Source organism: Ahaetulla prasina, chromosome 3 (genome assembly GCF_028640845.1).
Source record: "Ahaetulla prasina isolate Xishuangbanna chromosome 3, ASM2864084v1, whole genome shotgun sequence".
NCBI classification, from domain to species: Eukaryota; Metazoa; Chordata; class Lepidosauria; order Squamata; family Colubridae; genus Ahaetulla; species Ahaetulla prasina.
The window spans coordinates 184,602,359-184,620,687 of record NC_080541.1 but is presented as its reverse complement, the minus strand read 5'-3'; the positions used below and the strand labels follow the sequence as shown (position 1 = coordinate 184,620,687).

General features: G+C 38.9%; 1 protein-coding gene across 2 annotated transcripts in view; it reads right to left on the bottom strand.

The window, feature by feature from the left end:
• Nucleotides 1-18,329, bottom strand: part of DEF6 (DEF6 guanine nucleotide exchange factor) — a 66,135-nt gene extending 47,806 nt beyond the window's left edge. Inside the window, exons 1-2 of one of the 2 annotated variants that reach the window (XM_058176898.1) lie at nucleotides 14,989-15,007; nucleotides 13,083-13,234 (exon numbers count right to left, since the gene is read on the bottom strand). Coding sequence is in view for 1 of the 2 variants with exons in the window: in XM_058176895.1 (XP_058032878.1) it covers nucleotides 18,184-18,279 (96 nt within the window). In the remaining variant the exon portion in view is untranslated. Of the gene's footprint in view, nucleotides 1-13,082; nucleotides 13,235-14,988; nucleotides 15,008-18,183 lie in introns of those variants that run through there. The other variant, XM_058176895.1, reaches the window with a different exon arrangement.

Below are 18,329 nucleotides of genomic sequence, written 5' to 3'. Positions count from 1 at the left end.
ATCAATATTCAGTGAATATCCAAATTTACTTGGCTAAAACATGTACCAGCAAATATGGGCAGGTTCCAAAACTAAACTGAGCTTCTTGCTAAATGACTGCTTTAATTCCTACTCCCAGACAGGGTTTTGTAACCTGAACTGTAACAGCAACACCTCCTCTTTATGAAACAGCCGACATCAGTGGCTACCTAAATTTGACAAATAAATAAACAAACAAATATATATGAAATCACTGGAAGGACTATAGTGAACAGTGTTCTTTGCTCTAATTCATAATTGCAGCTGTCTACTCCCAGTGCCTCCTGGGTAGGAAACTTGTTGATTATGAGTCCTGCTTAATAATTAGTTACTTTCAAATATTCATTTCTCTTTCTCTCTTTTTTTTTCCTAATGATGTGTCCGGTTTTTCTAAAAACTCATAGCTTCAATGTTTTTGCTACTTCGCTAGGGCTTCTGTACATAGCAGGTGGACAGAAAACTCAGCTCAATGATATACAATCCCATCACATTTCATGTTTCCTGCAGATTGTGGCTAAACTCAGTACAGTAATATCCATCGCTGGGCGGGCAACAAGCAAGCTTAAAGCTTGAGGCATTTGCTGATTGATAGGTAGTCCTCAATTTACAACTGATCGTTAAATGCTGGTTCAAAGTTATGACAGCCTTGGAAAAGGTGATTTATAACCTGTACTCATACGACATTTGTACCACCCTCACAGCCACATAATCGCAGTCGGGATGCTTGGCAACCAGTTCGCATTTATGACTGCTTGCAGCATCTTGCAGTCACATGATTGCAAATTGTGACCTTTTTTGTGGCTAATTTCTAGCAAAAAAAAAAAAAAACAACCACCAGGAAGCTGGATTTGATTAACGCCTATGTGATTCACCTACTGACCACTGTAAAAATTGTCATTAAAAACAGGTCCAACTCAACTAATGACCACAATGACTTACATCAGAAATTCCAATCCTGATTTGTGGCCGAAAATCAAGAATGACCTGTAATGCCAAAGTTTAACTTTAGCAAAAGAAGTTGCTTGTTTGTTCATTGTTGTTCTTTGTCAGTTGCAGTGTTGTCTTTCAGAGCAGAAGCATGATCCCTGAGAGAGCAGATGAGCAGGTAAAGGTCATGGCCAGAATGTCCTTTGCCCAGTTTCAACTTCTACTTCTGCAGCTCTATTCGAAGAAGTAGGCTGTTACAACAATTATTTTGTCCTCATCATTACATGGTTAGACCATTACAATATACTCTTTCTGGGGTTGCCTTAGATGACCAGGTACACTCAGGTACAAAATATAATTATTCATTAGCTCTGGTGCAATCACCAGCTAAAGGAGAGGGGTATAGTAAAAAGGTGTTCCAACATGGAGTCACTCCGTGGAAGGAAATGGCAAAGATCAAACCTCTGAAGATTTTATCTGCTGACTCACAAAGAAATGCAGTTAGTCCGGCAAGATGTCGACTGGTGATGCCCAGGGGGAGGGCCTTCTCCGTGGGGCCTCCTGCCCTCTGGAACGAGCTGCCTCCGGGGATACACCAACTCCCCGACTTCCTGACCTTCCAACGCGAATTAAAGACCTTCTTGTTTCATCGTGCAGGGCTGGCCTAACGTATTTTAAATGTGGATTTTTACTATGGTTTTATTACTGTTCTATTCGTTTCGGCCTAATTGAATTTTAGATTTTAAAATGTTTTTAATTTTTGTAACTTTGCTTTTTATTTGGCTGTAAACCGCCCTGAGTCCTTCGGGAGAAGGGCGGTATATAAATTGAATAAATAAATAAATAAATAAATAAGATTCTTGTAAAATAGGAGCTCAACAATAAAGAAACTGTTTGGCTATTCATGGAGTTGTTCTGGCTCCTTGTGCCTGACCCTGGGATTAGTCATTAATAATATATGACATTTGCACTACAGGCTCTGCCCTGGTTGCTATTAGGTTTCCAGGTACAATTCAAAGTGGAGATTCGGCATGTCTGCCTTCTCTAGCAGGATTCAACAAATCCAATAAGTTCATTTTGGGAAAATCTCTGGGCGATTCCCCACTTTTGTGAGGTAAGGGTAGAAAACAATGCTAGGAAAGATATTTTTCATTTATAGCTCTGTACTGTGGAACAGCTTCTTCTTAGCATTTAATTGGCACATTGTATTCCTATGTTGCTCTTTAATGTGAGGGTTATCCAAGGCTACGCTTCAACCCCTAATTCAGAAAAAAAACGGTTGACAAGTTTTATGGTCAAGTTCAATCCAAAACTGATAAAAATGTGCAGGCAAGTTGTGCTGCTTGTAATGGGAGACTGGAATGCCAACATTAGAAACAGTAAGGAGGAAAACATACTTGATTTGTATGATCTAGAAAACTGAAATATAGCAAGAGAATAATTTATCATGGGATTCTGCCAATTCATCATTTCCTTATTGCTAATATGGTCTTCAAATATAAGTAGTCCTCAATTAATGACCAGTCATTCAGCCACTGTTTAAAGTTGCAACAACAATTGTAACTTTTGTGTGGTGGTTATGACTGATTCTTCAAGGCTATTTCTGTACTCAATTTTAAATACCTGTACCTCATTGATGAGGAACTATGGAATAAAATCAAAGTTGTGCTTAGGATGTGTATGAAAAGAAGATTGCCAAAGCCCAAGAAACAGAATAGAGCAAACTGGGTATCAGAACAAACAATGGAAACTGCCAAGAAGAAAAGAGTAGTCAAAGCCAAGAAAGACAAATATCTCAGGAAGGAACTTAACAAAGCATATCATAGAGCTCAGTGGTGGGTTTCAAATTTTTTTACTACTGGTTCTGTGGGTGTGGCTTGGTGGGCGTGGCATGACTTGGTGGGTGTGGCTTGGTGGGCGTGACAGGGGAAAGATACTGTAAAATCTCCATTCCCTCTCCACTCCAGGGGAAGGATACTGCAAAATCCCCATTTCCTCCCGATCGGCTGGGACTTGGGAGGCAGAGAATAGATGAGGGCGGGGCCAGTCAGAATTTTTACTACCGGTTCTCCGAAATACTCAAAATTTCCATTATCAGTTCTCCAGAACACACACACACAAAAAAACAAGGAAAGTTTTTCAAAAGATATCCAAATCAGGAGGTTCCAACCACAAACTGGTATGCTAAAGGACACCAATTGACAGGCAATAAATTATTCAAAAACAGTCAAACAATGATGGAAGGAATGTATTAAAATTCTACAGAATAGAGTTATTAGCAAACAAGATATATTTGAATATACTCCTTACTTACAAGATCCTCTAGTATTAGAAGATGACGTTAGATCAGTATACAGTTCTTTACCAATATAGAAGGCTATGGGAATTGATGAAAAATCTACAGAAACATGGCAAACAATGGATGAAAAATCAGCATTCTAGCTAAACTATGCCAACAAACCTGAAGGATGACAGTGACTAATATCTCGGAAGAGGTCAATCAATATACCAGTACAAAGAAGGGACAGTTAACCGTGTGTGTAAACTATTGTACAATATTCTTAATTTCACGTGCTAATGAAACAATTCGATTCTGGTTAGAATCTTACAAGGAAAAGGAAACCCCAGATGCTCAAACTGGCTTTAGAAAAGGCCAAAGCATAAGAGATATTATTTCTGATTCATACCGGATAACTGAGAAAGCCAGAAATGACCACAGGTAAGAGCAATCAGCCTTAGAATTGAGGAGAAAGATACTGAAGAGACAGACAGTTTCTGCCCTTTAGGCTCCACTGTCAACTGTAAAGGATTAAGCATCAAATAGACTTGAGACTAGCACCTGGTAGAGCAAGCCATGAAGGTCTTAGAAAATTTGTTCACATGCCATGATGTGCCCTGAAAGCTGTAACTCTGCAGACAATTGTTCTCCCTGTGGCATTCTATGAAAGCAAAAGTTGGATACTGAAGAAGTGTGTTGGGAAGAGTATTGATGCTTTCAACTTTGTTGTTGAAAACTCCTGGGAATACCATAGACAACTAGGAAAGCAAAATGGATCACTGAATTAATTGAGTCTTCAGTCAAGGCACAAGTTGACCAATTCAAATTACTGTATTTTGGACACATTATGTGAAGATATAACTTTCTAGAGAAGTCTATAAAGTTGGAAAAGCTGGAAGGAAATAGAAAAAGATGTAAGAGGAAAACCAATAGTTTGGGCAAATATAGTTGAAAGAAAAAAAGCAGAGAAAAACAGACAAGACTCTTATCAATTCAATATTGGTTTACAGCAAGGATCTACTCACACACACTTAACAAAATTTCCAACCAGAAATTCTATTTTTCAAATTCCCAAACCAGGCAAAATCATATTAAACAAATATCAATCAAAACTTTTACAGGCCTCCTTCAGTATTGTGTGAATCTTTGAAATAAAGGTTATGGTATTAGTCTACAGGCATCTGGGATAGAGCTAGTGTGCAGCTTCTCACCCAGCTTCCTTTATCCTGTTTTTCTGCCACATTAGAGACAAATTAAGACCACAGCATCTACTTTGCCTCAGTGACAAACTGCATTAGTCAAGAGATTTGCCTTTCACTGCACAAGTTCTTTTTCTCAAATCAATGACAAGAGAATAGGGAAGGGGATAATCCAGATTTGGACATAGGTGTGAAAGGGAAGTCACATTACCTATTCCAGAATGAATTTAAAACCACACATATTGCTGGAAGGCAAAAATCACAACATTCCACTTTACTTACATGTTATGAAATCACTGGGGAGGCAATTATGTTTGGGATGATCAGTGATAAAAGGAAACAAGGCCACCAAAAAAAAAAACACCCCACATGGTGGTTAGATACAAGCCAGAGCATAAAATAATTGAAAGAAGCCCTACAAGACTGGAAAATGTAGAGAGAGATGATTCATAGAATCGTTGAGAATTGGACATGATTAAATAGATAGGACCATCATCAACCTTGATTTGTACCCTATGTCCATTGTGAATACGGAGTGTTAAAAAAAATGCTAATTTCTGAATCTCAGAGAAAATCCCTCCACATATTTGATTGTGCTAAGGGCAGAATAGAAGGATCTAATTCTATTGCTTCAGACAGGTGGTAGATAAGCATTCTGGCCACTTTCCTGATCTTTAGCATACTGGACTTGTTCTCTAGGCTGAATGAAGAATTATATTTGGCTTTTGTGTGGCACAGAACCAGGCTCTAAAACCGGCGCCAGCATGAATCGAGGCGGAATATTTAATGCAAGAGGAGACTGCCAATAACTTTCAATGACCGGGGTGCTTTGAGACACTGCTAAATCCGGAACAATCCTCTGGCTTCAACCCAGAAGTTTGCCTCAAATGCTAAAATGTGACAAGTTGTGTTTTTTTTGAAGAATAAGGGGTAGGATTCCAAAGTTCTGTAAGTCACAGGAAAGAAGTACTACTTTATTGTCAGGATAAAAGATACCTTTCAGAAATCTTTATAGATTTAGTCCATATAAACTGTTTTTACTGCCCCTTTGCAAAAGTTTCAGTGCCACTTTGATAAGGATTTCAAAGCGCTGGATTTAGAATTGTCCACAGGAGTAAAAATAGTCAAGACCATCTCTGCAATGTTGAAACCAAGATCCTGACATTTTACATGCGTTGCATGTTAGAAAGGAATAGAATAGAATTTTTTATTGGCCAAGTGTGATTGGACACACAAGGAATTTGTCTTGGTGCATATGCTCTCAGTGTACATAAAAGAAAAGATACCTTCATCAAGGTACAACACTTACAACACTTAATGATAGTCATAGGATACAAATAAGCAATCAGGAAACAATCAGTATCAATATAAATGGTAAGGATAAATGCAACAAAGTTACAGTCATACAGCCAAAAGTGGAAGGAGATGGGTGATGGGAACGATGAGAAGATTAATAGTAGTGCAGATTTAGTAATAGTTTGACAGTGTTGAGGGAATTATTTGTTTAGCAGAGTGATGGCGTTCGGGAAGAAACTGTTCTTGTGTCTAGTTGTTCTGGTGTGCAGTGCTCTGTAGCGTCGTTTTGAGGGTAGGAGTTGAAACAGTTTATGTCCAGGATGTGAGGGGTCTCTAAATATTTTTACAGCCCTCTTTTTGACTCAGGCAGTATACAGTTCCTCAGTAGAAGGCAGGTTGGTAGCAATTGTTTTTTCTGCAGTTCTAATTATCCTCTGAAGTCTGTATCTGTCTTGTTGGGTTGTAGAACCAAACCAGACAGTTATAGAGGTGGAGATGACAGACTCAATAATTCCTCTGTAGAACTGGATCAGCAGCTCCTTGAGCAGTTTGAGCTTTCTGAGTTGGCACAAAAAGAGCATTCTTTGTTGTGTTTTTTTGATGACATTTTTGATGTTAGCTGTTAGCTTTTAGATCTTGCGATATGGTAGAACCTAGAAATTTGAAGGTCTCTACTGTTGATGTTCAATTGACATTTAAAAAGGACTGGACTTCAATCACATGGTCATGGTCCCCATTTTGACTTTTTTGACTCTGTCTCTAGGATACCTCTGCTTGGATTCTAAGTAGGGGAATGAGGAATCCATACTGTAATAAAAATATCACAAACTGCCAACAGGGACATTGTGCAGTTTAGCCAGCTATCCTTTCCCAAACAGAGTTCTGTAACTGTGAAACAGAATCAACAATAACCAGCATTATAGATTTATCACAAAGTTGAAAAGAAGGAAATTATGAGAAGAATTTTAACTCATGTGGTTGGTGTAAGGAAAAATAGGATCATATCACATGCGGAACAAAGAACTCCTTGAAGGAAGATTAGGGTATAAATATGCCTGAAAGTAGAATAATTGTTGAGGGACAACCACATGCAGAATTCATGCCATAGTTTTTCCATTCAATGGGGGAACAGTTAGTAACAGGGAACAGGGAAGACTTTTACATGAGGACCTGAACAGCCACTTCCACTCTGAATAAATCAGGCATTTCCCATTTTTTCTTTTTGCAAACCACTAACTAAATCATCAACAAAAGTTTTGGAATGCTATTACATTAACCTGCACTAATGTTGCAGGTACATATTCCACGAGATACATATTTACTCATGAGAAAATTTTTACCGTAGAAATGGTGGTAGACTTTAGGAAAAACCCTTCCATACTTCCACCTCTCACAATACTTGACAACACAGTATCAACAGTAGAAACCTTCAAATTTCTGGGTTCTATCATATCGCAAGATCTCAAATGGACAGCTAACATCAAAAACATCATTAAAAAAGGACAACAAAGAATGTTCTTTCTGCGCCAACTCAGTAAGCTCAAACTGCCCAAGGAGCTGCTGATCCAATTCTACAGAGGAATTATTGAGTCTGTCATTTGCACCTCTATAACTGTCTGGTTCGGTTCTGCAACCCAACAAGAAAAACACAGACTTCAGAGGATAATTAGAACTGCAGAAAAAATAATTGCTACCAACTTGCCTTCCATTGAGGACCTGTATACTGCACGAATCAAGAAGAGGGCCGTGAAAATATTTGCAGATCCCTCGCATCCTGGACATAAACTGTTTCAACTCCTACCCTCAAAACGACGCTACAGAGCACTGCACACCAGAACAACTAGACACAAGAACAGTTTTTTCCCGAGGGCCATCACTCTGCTAAACAAATAATTCCCTCAACACTATCAGACTATTTACTGAATCTGCACTACTATTAATCGTTTCATAGTTCCCATCGCCAATCTCTTTCCACTTATGACTGTATGACTATAACTTGTTGCTGGCAATCCTTATGATTTATATTGATATATTGATCATCAATTGTGTTGTAAATGTTGTACCTTGATGAACGTATCTTTTCTTTTATGTACACTGAGAGCATATGCACCAAGACAAATTCCTTGTGTGTCCAATCACACTTGGCCAATAAAAAATTCTATTCTATTCTATTCTATTCTATGAGATATATAACTGCCTGAGGTGGCATTCATGGAACCCCAACACCACATATAGCAGTGGTTCTCAACCTGTGGGTCGGGACCCCGTTGGGTGTCGAATGATGATTTGCCAGGGGTCGCCTAAGACCATCGGAAATATGGGAAGTATACTTGCGAGTCGAAGAATCGCACTCCAATGGTTGACTCTACAAGCCAGCTGCAGGCTCTTGAAATCGCTAGCCAAATTCGGCTTCAGGCGCGATGAATTAAAAAAGAGAGAAATCTTTGCTCTGATGTCTCCCTCTCAAGCCAGCTGCAATCACTCCCAATCGCTAGCCTAATCTGGCTTCAGGCGCGATAAACTTAATAGGGGAGGAGTCTCCGCTTTAATGCCTCCATCCTCAAGGCAATCGCAAGCAGTTCAGATCGCTAGCTAATACGGCTTCAGGTGCGATAAATTCAAAACGAAAATAATTTTATGGTTGGGGGTCGCCACATCGTGGGGAATTGTATCAAAGAGGTCGCCACATTGTGGGGAATTGTATTAAAGGGGTCACAGCACTATAAAGGTTGAGAACCACTGACATATAGCAATATAAAAAGATTAAAATGGCTGGAATTTGGCATGATCACCAAGTCTCACAGGATTTTAGTCCTATCTGAAATCTTGAAAGTAAAGAAGGCTAAATCTTGAAAGTTTTAGTAATCTTCAGAGATCATGGTCTTTTAAATAAATAAATAATATAAAATTGACAGACAATGGATCACTTGCAGTTCCTTCATGGACTACAGGTAGCTCCCCTAAAGACTGGGAAGTAAACAGCTGTGGACTAGATAAATAGGATCTCAGCAGAAGCTAATGGGTGATTTCCCTAGCACATTCTTAAGAGGTGTAGCACACCTCTTCATAATAAAGGTGGGATACAAATAAATAAAATAAATAAATTTTGGATTCCAAGTAGGGGAATGAGGAATCCATACTGTAATATATTTTGTAAGCCATCAAAGGGCCGCGATGTGGCTCAGGCTGTAAGATAGCCTGTTATTAAACACAGCTGCCTGCAATTACTGCAGGCTCGAGTCCCACCAGGCCCAAGGTTGACTCAGCCTTCCATCCTTTATAAGGTAGGTAAAATGAGGACCCAGATTGTTGGGGGGGCAATAAGTTGACTTTGTATATAAATATACAAATAGAATGAGACTATTGCCTTACACAATGTAAGCCGCCCTGAATCTTCGGAGAAGGGCGGGATATAAATGTAAAAAAAAAAAATTATCTCCATTCCATGGGAATGAAATTACCAGTAGTCTATCTTCTACTTCAGGATCTGCAAGAGTACCTACCACACTTGTATAGATAGTTTTATTTTTATTTATTTATTTATTTGTCACAACAGTATATATAAGCATAAGCATGAAATAACTATACGATATATAAGCGTATATATAATCATAAGTATGTAATAACTATATGAAATTGAATACAATCAAAGGGAACATTAGGACAGGAACGGTAGGCACGCTGATGCTCTTATGCACTCCCCTTACAAACCTTTTAGGAATGGGATGAGGTCAATAGTAGACAGTTTTTGGTTAAAGCTTTGGGGATTCTGGGAAGAGACCACAGAGTCTGGTAATGCATTCCAGGCATTAACAACTCTGTTACTGAAGTCATATTTTCTGCACTCAAGATTGGAGCGGTTCACATTAAGCTTAAATCTATTGTGTGCTCGTGTATTGTTGTAATTGAAGCTGAAGTAGTCTTCGACAGGAAGGACATTGTAACAGATGATTCTATGAGTTAAACTCAGGTCATGTTGAAGGCGGCGGAGTTCTAAATTTTCTAAACCCAGGATTTCAAGTCTGGTGGTATAAGGTATTTTGTTGTAATCAGAAGAATGGAGAACTGTAAAATATTTCTGGACACGCTCAATTGTATTAATGTCCGAAATGAGGTATGGGTTCCAGACAGGCGAGCTGTATTCTAGAATTGGTCTAGCAAATGTTTTATATGCTCTGGTTAGTAGTATAGTGTTTCTGGAGAAGAAGCTACGCAAGATTAAGTTTACAACTCTTAAAGCCTTTTTTGCAATGTAGTTGCAGTGGGCTTTGGCACTTAGGTCATTTGATATGAAAACTCCAAGGTCTTTAACGGGGTGGGGGTCATCTACATCTGGTTGCTTAACACAATGAAGTCAAAAAAAGTTACTTACAACCCATCCTCGAAGTTATGACAGCCATGCCATCTCTGTGGTCGCATGATTGCATTTCAGGCACTTGGCAGCCGGTTCCCATTTATGATTAGTTGCAGCATCACACAGTCATATGACTGTGTTTTGTGACTCTTTTCCCATTTTTCAGCAAAAATGCAAATTAGATAATCTGGATTCAAACTTACAGCTATGTGATTTGCTTCATAATGCAGTGACTTAATAAAAATTATTGTAAATTATTGGACTACCTGGAGAATGTAGGAATATTTCATGTTCACATTTTGGGGTTATGTTTGCAATGAAAAGTAGGTCAGCACATTTATAATTTTATAAAAACTAAAGTTCTTCCAGTGTACAACCAGTATCAGCTCTATAAATTAAACCTTTTTCAGTCATTTGCTATTGTTATTTTAAATGAAGGAATAATATACCTATTTGTATGCCAGAAGTGCACTTTCAATATTGAGCCACAGTTGAACTTGCAGGTATTACATTTGGTGGGAGGTGGGAATCTCTTTTTTTGTGAAGGACCACTGATACATAGGTGTTATTAGAATGAAGACAGATCAGGCTTTTAGAATTACACTTTTCTCTTGCAATCTCCATCTGTTCCCACATAAAATTAAACAGGAAGCTAAAGCTGCTTCTGATCTGGGTACTAAAATCTGCTGGCAAACTTGACAGATCAAATCTCTGTGAGCCTTTGTTCAGGAGGCATTTTCAGACCACACAAACTTCCCCCATGTTCTCTGCAAAACTGCAGAATCTCCTGAGGTTGAGAGAAGCTCAGCATGTAATGAAGCCTAATCTGGAGAGTTATGGGCAGCTCTTCCTGAATGCTAAACCATGCAATAGGGCTGTGCCAGAATCAGAACACTTTGAAAAACCATCCTATCTTCTAAATTCTCAGTGATACAAAAAAGATTTGGGATGAAGAGGGGGAGCTACAAGCAGTGGCAGTCACAAACAATGATCAGCTACTGAGCCAAGCTAACATCTGTGGACATTCTCCTAACAAAGAATACTGTTAATGAGATTCTCAAAGGATAGCTCATCCAGAACAATGCTGCTTCTATCTTCATATTGTCCTCCCTACTTTGTGATTGGTTATTGCTCAAAACTGAAGGGCAGGGCGAGTGAAGAACACAAAAGATATGATCAACAGTGAAAGCATAGGCTGAGATTAAATAGTAAAGCTGAAATGTTTAAGCAAAACAGATTTTCTTTTGCTATCGCCAACTCTGTAATATCAGTTTACTTCAACTTCTGCTCAGAAGCTGTATTGACTGATTGAGTCAAGCCAACATTTAAAGTGTGCAGTTAGTAACATAAGTTTAAAATTACCAAACACTTTAATTGTTAATTGATAGATTTATATCAGCTTAATAGATTTCTATCTTCTCCACAATAAGATTTCTACCTTCTGCAGAGTCCTGAAATTATAATCATAATCAATTATAATCATATGCATACGTGTGGCTCTGTGCTACATGGCCATGGCTCAGAAAGACCAACATCTATGCATGTATATATGTATGTATGTATAGAATAGAATTTTTTATTGGCCAAGTGTAATTGGACACACAAGGAATTTGTCTTGGTGCATAAGCTCTCAGTGTACATAAAAGAAAAGATATGTTCATCAAGAATCATAAGGTACAACACTTAATGATAGTCAAAGGTTACAAATAAGCAATCAGAAAACAATCAATATCAATATAAATTGTAAGGATATAAGCAACAAAGTTACGGTCATACAGCCATAAGTGGAAGGAGATGGATGATGGGAACTATGAGAAGATTAATAGTGGTGCAGATTTAGTAAATATTTTGACAGTGTTGAGGGAATTATTTGTTTAGCAGAGCGATGGCGTTCGGGGAAAAACTGTTCTTGTGTCTAGTTGTTCTGTGCAGTGCTCTATAGAGTCGTTTTGAGGGTAGGAGTTGAAACAGTTTATGTCCAGGATGTGAGGGGCCTGTAAATATTTTCACAGCCCTCATTTTGACTTGTGCAGTATACAGGTCCTCAATGGAAGGCAGGCAATTGTTTTTTCTGCAGTATGTATGTATGTATGTTGTATTATTTTTGTCCCACAGTTCCTCCATTATGTACAGAGTGACATATATAATTCTCCTCTTGTATTTTATCTTTTAGTCATGCTTATTCTTGCAACACACTTCTGCAATAGTCCAAGCAATGAAAAACAGATCTGCCCCTGGTTTGTTAAAAAAAAGTGAGAATATGCAATGGCATGTAAAAATAACCTTGAGAGACAGTACAGAGATGCAGTCAAGGGAAGAGTCAGGTAGCCTGCAACAGGAGTGGGGCTGGGATAAGAGGTTCAGAAGAGACCCTCTCTTCTGAGGCGTGGGGAGAGAATACTGTCAGATTCAGAAGTTTCTCTTAATGTAAGGTTATAATAACATAGAATCATCTCTTTGAGTTGTGTTTCCTATCAGATCTACTTTGTAAAGTTGACAAAATTGGAGTTTATTTTTAGTGCTTCATGGTAGTATTTTATTATGAAATATGGAAACATTACTGTAGTCCCCACTGTTCCGCAACTCTTTACAAATACAGCTAGTCCTCGACTTATGGCCACAATTGAGCCCCAAATTTCTGTTGTTAAGTGAGAATTTTTAAAGTGAGTTTTGTCCCTTTTTATGACATTTCTTGCCATAGTTGTTACGTGAATCATTACAGTTGATAAGTTAGTAACCTGCTTGTTAAGTGAATCTGCCTTCCCCATTGCCTTTGCTTGTCAGAAGGGCACAAAAGGTGATCACATAGATAGTGAAGAAAGGACATTGCTTCTTCTAAAATGATACCTCTACAGAAAATAGGCACACAAATTAGTGAAGAAAGCATGCCTCTGTTTGTTAAAGCTGGAGAATCCAACAAGAGTTCTCAATGCACATTATTTTCCCAGCATGTGAAAATCTAAACCCAAGGTTTAATTCACGAGTGTGAATTAAACGGTGTCAAACTCGCCGTCTCATGTTGCTGTCACGTGATGTTTTGCGATGTTTTTCCCATTTGTGGAGCTGGTGTGGGCATGGCCTGCACACGATGCATCAGATCTGTGGGCTTCCAGTTCGACATCTGTGGGTAGATGGATGTCTATTTTACTTAGCTGGGCCTAGCTGCAAGAGGAAGCAATTAGGCAACATGTATCAGCTGACTTTCATTCAAATTAAGCCACAATTTCAAAGAGCTGAGTTATCATTTCATGCAAACTGGACACTACATTCTCCTCAAATGCTTTTTTTTTTAAAAAAAGATTAACATAATTATAGCAGGCCCAATGAACTATATTTTTAGATTAGGTGTTAACTCTAATTCAGTCCATTAAAGCATGTGAAAAGAGCATGAATTAATTTAGAGCCATAATTTAATTTTCCCATCATAATTTTGCTACAAGGTAAAATATTTTACCTGGCACTCATTAAATCAGAAACTTCAAACATACAGACTGTAAAATGATTTAGAAAAGAGAGAAAGAACAGATCAAGTACTGTAAGTCCTATCTTGTTGCAACATGCAAAACATACCGCCAACAAAATCATTCTGCACTTACAAATTTCATCTTTCTATTGAAAATGATAGCTGTGAATGCAGTTGTACTTTTTATGTTAAATATTTTCTTATAACTTCAGCCTTAAAAGCTTTTAATCTCTTGGTCAAACTCTTACAATGAATAGGATTCTGGAAATATGCAGTGTAGGAGAGGTACAAGTCTAACATCTGAAAAATTAATGAATGTTGAGTTGGAGTCTGCATGAAAATGTTTCAAGCCACATTCACTAATTCCAACACAAAGAAAAGCTCTCATTCTTCCATCCTGAGTGGGCAAATATCTGACATTATTTTCATGGTAGAGGTGTTAACAAATTAGGAGATAATGTTCTCAAGTTATACAAATTGTGGGAACAGGTAATAATTCTGGATGGCTACAGAAATAGCAAAAAATCTCTGAAAATCAGGGAAGATGATTACTTTAAAATATATGGATCAGTGCAAGCAGATGACACATTGGCAGAATATATAATTAATTTCATATTTACTGTACCATGAGTACCATTTCTGGGGAGGGTAGACACATTTGAAACTATGATGGTTTATCTGGATGCTGTCACAAAACAACTGTCAAATAAACCGTTCCATAACAAGATTACAGTCATAAAATATCATTTATCAATAAACAACCTGATGAAAGTGATTGCTGCTACTTAGTCCAATATGCTACCTCCTAGCATTAGCAAAAATTGCCTCTTCAGTTTTTTGAGGAAAGAAATAAAAAAGAAACCTGGCAATATTATATATAAGTCTGTGGTATCCCACCTGTGGAATACTATCTGCATTTCTAATTATTAAAAGAATGCTGCAGAAATACAAACCATTTTTTTCAATGTTGCAAAAAAGCAGTCAGATAGAAATGGGGCAGGAGTGATTCCATTATGACTATCACAAAACTCCATATTTACTCCTTGATCATTTTCATCCCTGGTTCTCCAAACTCACCAACCGTCTATGGCAGTGATGGCTAACCATTTTTTCCTCGAGTGCCAAAAGCATGCGCACGTACGCTATTGCACGCTCGCACGTGCCCACACCCATAATGCAATGCCACTCCCACATACCCCTCCCCCCTGCATATGCGTGCAATCCTTGCATGCGTGCACGACCACCCTCCCCACGCACATGCGCACGTGACCCCCCCTTTTGGCTTCACATTCCAAAACAGCACCGGGGGGGGAAGCCTTTGCCTCCCAAAATGGCTGTGTGTTGGGGGGGGGGGAAGCCTCCAAAACGGCTGAGCAGAGGGAAACCTCCAAAAGCGCTGGGGGGAGGAAGCATTTGCCTCCCAAAATGGCTGGGAGGTGGGGGAAAACCTCACCTTCCAAAACAGCACTGGGAAGGGAATCTCCGGAGATCTGGGCAGGCACAGGCAGCAGAAAGTGAGGAGAAAGGTAGGTCCCAGCACGTGTCTCCCGCTTGCAGGGCAGACCCGAAAATCAGCTGGCCGGCGGGACACCTGCGTGCATGCGCAGTGGAGCTGAGCTGGGCAATGGCTCGCCTGCCCGCAGAGAGGGCTCTACGTGCCATAGGTTTGCCATCATGGGTCTATGGAGATGGGCTTCAAAACACGAACTTCTCAAGATATGCATACCTAAAAGCAAGCACTGGCAACTAGAAAAGCAAGAGACCTCTATAACTAAAACAGGAAGAAAAATCTTACTGATGACATTAAAACATCATGTGTCTCCCTCCCCACAGGAAGCATCTCTGAGACACTCACTACAGTTTTTCAATGTTGAGAAGGAACACACCACAAAGAGCCTAGATATGTAATCTCATGCAGTTAAGATTATTTTTTTAAATTTAGCAATAAAACACGGGTGCATCACCACCGCCATTTGTGTTCCTCAATAGCTGGTGTTCAAAAGCAAACTCTCCCCGAATTCAGAGAGGGCACACATTGACTAGTAGCCATTGATAGCCTTATCTATAGTGAATAACCCCATTTTAGCACCTTCTGAATTGCTGTACAGGCCTCATAAAAACAGTAAAAGCATGTAAATAGGAAACAGAAAGGTGCCATGAGATATGCAACATGTATTGCACATTGCAATTTCTTGTTTTGTAAAGAAAAACTATTTGATAATAGAACTCAGCATCTGTTTATATTCTTTTGATTTTAAAAAGAAAAAGAGAAGCACTGAGGACTAAGATATTAATTGCAACTTGTCTACAGAGCTCTATACTTTAATGCATGCTTCCTACAGATAATCTCCTGAAAAAGTTAATTACAACTTGGATTTCGGGTTTAACCTATTTTTTTTTCTTCCTAGCATTTCCCTACAAGTGCAGGCTCTGCTTTTATTTTCCAGATCAACCAAGTGTTGATCCAGTAGTTGTGATAGGAATTTGACCAAATGGCTTGTTGCCTGAGCCTGACATTGTGAGCTGAGAGGGAGAGAGAGACACACAGGCCCGAAGTCATCCATCTGATGCGCAAGGCAGCTCTAGAACACAGTCTCCTGATTTCTAATTCTACGAAACAATATTTTTAAAAAAATATATTTTCAATAGTGAATAAAAAACAGTAGATTAAAAATATTCCTGCTCAACTCATTGACTATTATAAATATTTAAATAGTCTATATATTGCACACATTTCCTGAAATAAGAAATCCCATTGCCTACAAATAAAATAAAGATTGTTTGATCTGTTGTTAATAAATCTAGCAATGTTACTACATTTTATATAAAATAAATCACAATGAATGTTCAAGCCATGTTTCTGAAGACACGGGACACAGATCAACTGTTTCAACCAATGATTTAGGTCTCAGCATAATGGAGGACAGATAATTTGGGAAAGCATACTACTAAGAGATCCAAGATATAGAAAGACAGATACAATCTAAAATAAATCAGGTCACATAATATAGTGAGTTTGTACTTCAGGCTGAAAAATATCAAGTAAGTCTTCCAACTACAACATCTGAAATGGTTATATCTACTTTACAGCATTCAGATTAATGAATGGATATTGCTAGCTTGCTAACGCAAGCATATAAAATCATTCCTGTCAGCACTATTCCATGAAGTAACCATGACGTAATGGGAACCATGGCTCAGAATTGGTGTTTTTAAAGCCTCACCCTTTCATGCCTTGCTTTAACTCTGCAAGACTAACAAACACAAACTGAAGATGGCCCTCAAAAACACATTCAAGATTCTGCTCTCGGATCTGCTCAAGTGCCACATTCTGACAATCCTGGTCAAATCTAACTAGAGAAAGTTGCAACAAAAATCTTTGGAGAGAAGCACAACCCAATTGCAAACTCCAATGCAAGACCACATTTCTGTAGACATTTTAAAACAGCATTTTGCATCCGAAAAAGCACATTTGACATGTCATGTCCTTTGGGTGCAAAAGCTTGCAAGAATGCCTTATAACTCCAAAGATCAGCAGTGTGGGAGTTCTCTGGAGTGCTAAATACTAGGGCAGCTGCACACTGCTTGCATTCTTTTGGCACTGTGGAAAATGGTCCAGAATGACCAAACTATTTTCCATTGGTTCAGCTGCTGCATTATGTAAGAGAATAATAAGGAAAACAGCCACTTTATATCATTTAGATGCATCTCCTTAGCACTGATTTCACAAGGTGTCGCCCGCCCCATTTGCATCAAACTAGAGCTCTATATTTGCCCTAATTTTCTTGCATATATTTACATCTCATCTTCTTCTCCCACACCTGACAAGACATTGCCCCCCCCTCCCAAATTTTACATGGGAGCATCACTTTTGCTACTATTGGAAAGTTATAATACAAGAGGAAAATGTTCTTTTTCTCCCCTCTCCCTCTAAACAAAATAGAGTGTTATTACTTCCATGTAACATTTTTCGCGCTCACCGCGGGAGGAAGAAACAAATACGAATACTTTCTGTCAAAAGAAAGAAAGAAAGAACGAGCAATGTTTGCAATGCTGTTGCTCTGCAGAGGGAGAACTTCTTGAATTGCTCAAAGCCAGTTTCCATAGAACCATAACAACATTTGCGCTTTACACCCAGATTTGTTTTTTTTTCAACAACACCTCACCGACCCTTTAGGAGAGCAAAGGAGGTAAAACAGGATGGAAGATGACACTTAATTTCTGCAGCTGACATTTCTCGCCTCGACTGAAAAGAAAAACAATGGATCTTTACAAAATGACAGGATTCCACGGCGTTTCCACGAAAGCCAAATAAATAAATAAATAAATAAATAAATAAATAAATAAATAAATAAATAAATAAATAAATAAATACAACCTTAATTCCCCCCCCCCTTTTTTTTTCCCCTGAAGAGGTGGGTTTTTTAAAAAAAATAAATCTGATTTTGCCCTCAGATCGCCTCCAAACCCCCAAAATGCGCGTCCCGGAGCAAAGCTAACCGAAGCAAAGCTGGACGCGAGTTCTCTTTGCCAAGCACGCCGCCTTCCACGCCTTGGCAGGCAGGACTCAACACCCTTCCCGCCCGCGCCTCAGAGGCTCTTTCGGGTTGTTGACTCTTTTTTTTGGGGGGGGGGTCTTTTTACTCACTTTCAGCTGAGATTTGGAGACTTTGCCGCTTTTCTCGGCGTCCAAAGCCGTGAAGGCGTACCAGATCGATTTTAAGAGCTCCGTCCGCAGCTCCATGATGCCTCCAGGGCAGGGCACCAGGCACAGAATCTGCTCGCTCAGCGGGG